The sequence below is a fragment of the Elephantulus edwardii genome, unplaced genomic scaffold (assembly GCF_000299155.1).
Source record: "Elephantulus edwardii isolate Elephantulus edwardi_28Jun2011 unplaced genomic scaffold, EleEdw1.0 scaffold00004, whole genome shotgun sequence".
NCBI classification, from domain to species: Eukaryota; Metazoa; Chordata; class Mammalia; order Macroscelidea; family Macroscelididae; genus Elephantulus; species Elephantulus edwardii.
This window is the reverse complement of record NW_006399754.1, coordinates 36,317,731-36,324,117: the sequence shown is the minus strand read 5'-3', so window position 1 is coordinate 36,324,117 and position 6,387 is coordinate 36,317,731. Positions and strand designations below refer to the sequence as shown.

Below are 6,387 nucleotides of genomic sequence, written 5' to 3'. Positions count from 1 at the left end.
CTGTAGGACGGAGCCTGTGGGATGGAGCCTGTAGGACGGAGCCTGTGGGATGGAGCCTGTGGGATGGAGCCTGTGGGATGGAGCCTGTAGGACAGAGCCTGTGGGATGGAGCCTGTAGGACTGTGGGACCGAGCAGACCTTCCTGAGGGGCTTCATCTTCTGGGCAGCAGGGACTGTCATCTCTTTTCTGGAAGGATTAGCTGCTAAGGGCTTAGCGTCCTGCACACCATGGTGAGGCTGCCATCAGGGAACCCAAGACTGGCATGGCAGCTCCTTACCCATCTGCCTCTCACACTGTTTCTGTCCTTCCACTCTGCTGTCCTTGCCACTGCCCCCATCTCCAAGGTCACCTCATGGTCACAGCGTGGCTGCCATGATGCATCCTCAGAACCCAAACCCAACCCGATCCATTGCCCTTGAGCTGTTTGTGACTCACGGGGTCCCTAAGACCTGACTCGGGGTCCCTAAGACCTAACTCATGGGGTCCCTAAGACCTGACACATGGAGTCCGTAGACCTGACATGTGGGGACCCTAAGACCTGACTTAGGGGGTCCTGAAGAGCTGGCTCAGGGGGTCCCTAAGACCAAGTAGAGCTGCCCCCGTAAAGTTTCTCCCATGGGCAGGTGGTGAATTCAAACTGCTGGCCTTCAGTGGGCAGCTGAGCATTTTCACCAATGCTGAGCAAGACTCCTCATGACTGTTAACTAGCAGGTGGTCTGGGCAGTGCCTGGAGACACGAGTGGCTTCTGGGGGAGCCAGGTCACCTCTGAGCTGGCCCTTGGACACTCTTTCCCAGGTGGGAGACGGGCACCCGCTGAAGCTGTGGAAGGCGTCCGTGGAGGTGGAGGCTCCCCCGTGCGTGGTGCTGAACCGGGTGCTGCGGGAGCGGCACGTGTGGGACGAGGACTTCATGCAGTGGAAGGTGCTCGAAGCACTGGACAAGCACACCGAGGTCTACCAGTACATGCTCACCAGCATGGCACCCCACCCTCCCCGGGACTTTGTGGTCCTCAGGTGAGCCTGCAGCCCAGGTGGGGGTCCTCTGCGAGTCACAGCTCCCCTACCCACACAGACGCCCTGAGGGCCTCGCAGCCCCAGATGCACCCCCAGGAAGCCTGGCCCTGTGTGTGTGCTCACTCCTCCTCTCCCAGCAGCTTAGAGCTCTGCCAGGGTCTCTGGGCCCCACTCCCACTTGGCACACAGTTTATCTCTAATTATCAGGTGCCATTGAGCCCGCATAACTCACGGTAACCCTGCGCCCAACCAGAGGACACCCTGCCCAGCCCTGTGCCATCCTCACAGTCTCTACTGAGCCCCAGGCCGTGGTGGCAGCTGCTGGTCACTCCATCCCACGAGTGCCTGGTGGGCTCTGCATAGCGTCAGTTCCTTCACCTTAGGGCTGCCGTCTGTCCCCTGCCCTTGCTGTACAATTAGCAACTGGAGCCGGAGTGACTGGCTTCCCCTTACCTCTGTGGTCCCGCAAGAGGGCGTATGCTTGGTTTGTATAACTCACAAGATTTGAGTGTCTGTGACAAACGCCCCATGTGAGCAAACACAAATGTCCACCTCTAATCGCCATGGTCACAGGCCTTGGCACGGCCTGCAAGGTCTGGAATGTGGTTGGCCTCCTGGGTGGCCTGAGATTTTACTGGGCTGCTGAGTCTTGGGTGCATGCTGAAATCCCACCTCTAGTCGGTTCCTGGGTGACTCCCAGTCCCTGCTGACTTGGAAGCAGGGTGTCTCAAACACTCACATGAAGTTTGCTGCATAGAATTGGTCTATGACTCAGTAGTGTCCCATCAGAACAACCAGTGATGGCAGCTTCTGAAGGGCCTGAATGAAATAGAATTCAATCACTCTGTCCTTCTTTTGTGAAATTATACACTGTCACACTCCTCCCTGCCTGCCTCCCAAGCCAGGGGCACTGACCCCATTCTCCACGCTGTGCAAAGCTTCCCACCATCACCTCCAAATTCCACCATCACTGATGTAGACTCACACACTTGAGTTCTCCACTCACTTTGGAGTTTTTGGCAGTGGGCCCCACAGAGATCATTCCCAGTGCTCAAGGACCACACACCTCATTATAAAGGTAGAATAATCTAGAGAAGACTTCTGGGGATAGTTTCAAGATTATTTTAAACCTGGCGTCTCAGGGATTAAACCAGGCAAATGTGTCAGCTGTTTGCACCACACAAGAACCCAAGGAAACTGTTCCAAAACAAACGCATTGCTGTCAAGCCAACCTGACTCCTAGCAACCTGACAAGACAGGGCAGAGCTGCCTGAGGGGGTTTCCAAGAAGGTCCTTTTACAGGGAGGAGCCTTGGGGCCGCAGTGTATTGCATACTGCTCACTGAAAGGCTGGTTGGATGAAAACTTGGCTGTTCGAATCCACCAACTGCCCCACTGGAGAGAGATGAGTCCCTCTCCTCCCGAAGAGATGTCAACCTTGGGAGGTCAGGGAGGTTGTCGTAAGCCAGAACCAGCTCAGGGCCCATAGACTTGTTCACCTCTATGGGAGCAGAATATCAGGTCTCTCTCCTAAGAGCCCTGGTGGGTTTGAACCTTCAACCTTTAACTGAGCAGCTGAGTGCCTGACCACTGGGTGACCCGAGCTCCTGTGGGAACCAGCACTGTTATCCCAGTACCAGGGACTGGAGCTTGAACCCTGGTTATCCCAGTAACTGCTTGGATCCCAAGCCCTGGCCTGTGGCACTAAGTGTGCCTGTCTGTCTGTCTGCGCACTGAGCTTCTCTGCACTGACCTTCCTCACCACGCTCCGCGGGTCATTTCACCACAGGACCTGGAGGACGGATCTGCCCAAGGGGACATGCGTGCTGGTGTCCTTGTCCATCCAGTATGAGGAAGCCCAGCTGATGGGTGGCGTGCGTGCGGTCATGATGGACTCACAGTACCTGATAGAACCATGCGGCTCCGGAAAGTCCAGACTGACCCACATCTGTAGGGTCGACCTCAGGTAAATGTGAGCTCCCAGGACCAGGGGACTAGTGGGGGGCAGGTGGCTCTCCTAGACATTCTGAGGACTCCACTTCCCTAATAATATTAGTAACATATTAGCTCATTTCAGAAAGCCTGGTGGTGAGGTAGCTTCCAGCTGGAAAGTTAGCGCTTCAAACCCACTCGCTGCTGTGTAGGAGAGGGGGAAGGCAGAGTGCTTGTGTCCAGGGGACGCCCGTGGGCACTGTGGGCGGCTGGGCTCTGTCCTGTGGGGCCTCTGCGAGGTGGAATCGATGTCATGCATGGTTTCGTTGGTGGGCTTCCTTAGCTGAAATTCCAGGAAGAACGTATGCCGGGCGCTCAAAGCCAAGCGTTCCAGCGTCTTGGGGAACACGCCTCCCTCCATCTATCTTTTCCACCATCCTCTTGGCCTCACGCTCAGACAAGCTCTCGTGAGAGGTGTTGTAACTCTTTGGACCACCTGGCCTCGGCCAGCACCAGCGTTATCTGTGCCTACAGAGTGTTAGGGGGCAGGCCTGGAGTTGCACTACGTCTGTATCCTTCACCAGGAGCCCTAGTGGCGTAATGGGTTAAGCATTGGGCTTCTTACCAGAAGGTTAGTGATTCGAACCAGTCACCCTTGGGAGAAGGATGACACCGTCCACCTGCTCAGATACAAATCACGGCCTTGGAAACACGCTGGTGCAGACGCACGCTGCCCTCCAGGGCCACTAGGAGTCCATGTCCACTCACCATGGGCGTAGAGAGACTCTTTCCAAGGCGATGGTCCTGAGCACGGGTCCTGGCTGCACTGAAGGGCCGTGGAAGGCGCTCACTTCCATGATACTTTGTGTGGGTGTGAGGCCACCCCCCGGGACACTCAGGATGTTGGGTATGCCATGCTTGCACAAACACACGTGTGCACACACACGGTGAGGAACTTCCTCCTGTCCCACTGCACTTTCTCCCGCTGCTATCTCCTGCCTCCGTGCATGAGGACTTGCCATTTTCCCGTCTCTCCTCCCACCCTGAAATTTCTGATTCTCTCACATTCTCCCTCCAGCCTTCAGCTTTTTCATTTTCACTTTAAAAGTCCCAGCCCCCGCTATTAGAGTCACGACAACCGAGAAGCCTCCAAGGCTGTCCTTTCTGTGGAAGCAGATTTGGTTCCTAATTCTCCCACCGAGCCACTGGTGGGTTTGAACCTCTGACTTCTTGTTTAGCCACTGAATGCCTTCACCTCAGTGCTACTACAGCTCTGGTAGATCTAAGAAGATACACCTAAACCCCATGACTGTTGAGTTCCTTCCAGCTCAGAGCAGCCCCAGAGATCTGTTCAGTTAGCAGCCTGGCACTTCATCCGCTGTGCCACCAGGGCCCTTGTGCCCATGTGGTGCAAACAGCTCACATCTTAGCTGCTAAACAGAAGAAAGGTTGGTGCTTCAGGTCCACCTGGAGGGTTGGGGGTCTTCTGATGAGCACGTCCACTGAGCACTGAGAGGGCAGCTGTCCTCTGACACGCAGGGGGTCAGCTGAGGCAGAATCAGCTGCACCCAGCTGGTCTGCCGTCACTCGGGCCCCACCTGCATTCCCTCAGTGGACGCACAGACGAGCACAGATGTTAGCGTGTGCTGCGGGCCCACTTCCCTCCTGTGCTGCTGACTCCCACCACCTCGGGCTGCTTTCTCCACTCACCTTCCTTCAAGAAGAAATACACCTTCTAGACATTCCTTTTGCTTAATCAAAACCTTGGGCTGCTTGGGTATTAGGTAATTGTTCTCAGTAAATCATATCTCCAGTCTGACGCTTCTCCTTCGACCCTAAAGAGTTCACGCCCTTCCAAGTGTGTGATGCACACTGAAACCTGAAACCCACTGCCATCCGCCCAACTCCAAGTGAGGACAGAGCAGAGTAGCCCCCCAGGGACTTGAAGGCTGCCATCTCTGGAAGCAACCCACCTCATCCGCGTCCCATGGTGGGCTCAGGCTGCTACCATCTCAGTCGGCAGCCACGTGTAGCCATCGTGCCAACAAGCATTTTGTTCTACCGCATCTGGTGGGGCCAGAGAAGCACGCAGCTGCTAACCAGGGAGGGCCAGATCAGACCCACTGGCAGCTTGGGAAGAGAAAGACCTGTGATCTGCTCCGTAAAGATTGTGAGAGGAAAAAGCCAGCAAAATTATTACAAGAGTGTTGATTCTCAGTGATAATGTCCCTATGTGAGGGCATAGAGCTGCCCCCTGGGATTTCCAGTCCACACACTCGGCTGCGAAGCAGAAGAATGACTGGTGATTCCACTTTAAATATCCACTGGAGATCTTTAAGGAAGCGCACTGGTGCATCTTTTTCCCATGGGGTAGCTGGTGGGTTTGAACAACTGACCCTTTGCTTGGTGGCTGAATGCCTTAACCCCAATACCACCGGGTTTCCTGGTTAGGACTGAAAAGACATCACATATGCTCAACAGCAAAGACATTTTCAGAGTAGCTGATGACAGATGGGGTTCTCAGACCCTGGAGCTGGGATGCTGGAGCCCTTTGCAAATATACCAAACACAAAAGCATAAGCACAGATCTCGTGTGCCGGGACAGACTGATTGGGAAAATGACATTTTCACCTCCTGTCTGCTTTTTCTCCCCACAGGGGTCACTCCCCGGAGTGGTACAACAAAGGCTTTGGGCATCTGTGCACAGCAGAAGTGGCCAAGATCAGAAACTCTTTTCAGCCTATCATTGCTGGGGGCCCTGAAACAAAAATCTGATATTTCTCCCTTTACGTGTGACATTGAACTCAGGGAAGAGGAAGCAAAAGCAGAAGCTTGCGGGAGAGAGTGAGCACATGGCAGTGAGAGAGAAGGAAAGAACGAGAGAGAGAGAGAGACAGAGACAGAGACAGAGAAACCGAGAAAGAGAGAGAGAGACAGAGAAGAGCTGGCAGGCGTGGTGCGGACCACAAAAGGAGCCTCTGCCAAGATGGACTGTTGATGCGAGAATTTGCGAGAACTTCTGAGCCCTCCTGGAGATGGCTGTATCCCTACTAATATAATATTTTTTTAAGAAATCAGAGCATTTATATGTTACTTAAAATTAAATGGATTATTCCTCATATATTGCCTAATTTGCTATTTAAAGGCTTCTGAGAAGCATATTCTTAATTGTAAATAAATGTATATGTATATCATATGTACATATGTGTGTATATCTCTGTCTTGACTGTAAATATGTAAAATACCTATTTTATATGGCATGGGGTGCTTGGAAAAGGAACCCCTCTGATTGAGTGAACCCTGACTGTGGGTTGCTCATTCTGTCATCTCCCCACTGTCATATAAAGCTGAGAAGAATTTGCTGTTAACATGTGGAAATGTAGCCTGTCTGTTCTGAGGTCTAACCAAAGATTCTCTAACCAAAGGAAAATGACATTTGGG

The 6,387-nt window shown here is 53.4% G+C and overlaps 1 protein-coding gene across 1 annotated transcript in view; it reads left to right on the top strand.

The window, feature by feature from the left end:
• Positions 1-5,721, top strand: part of STARD13 (StAR-related lipid transfer (START) domain containing 13) — a 166,940-nt gene extending 161,219 nt beyond the window's left edge. The window contains exons 12-14 of the mRNA XM_006879585.1: positions 798-1,015; positions 2,804-2,980; positions 5,604-5,721. Coding sequence (XP_006879647.1) covers positions 798-1,015; positions 2,804-2,980; positions 5,604-5,721 — 513 coding nt within the window. The remainder of the gene's footprint in view (positions 1-797; positions 1,016-2,803; positions 2,981-5,603) is intronic.
• The last annotated feature ends 666 nt before the right edge of the window (positions 5,722-6,387 follow it).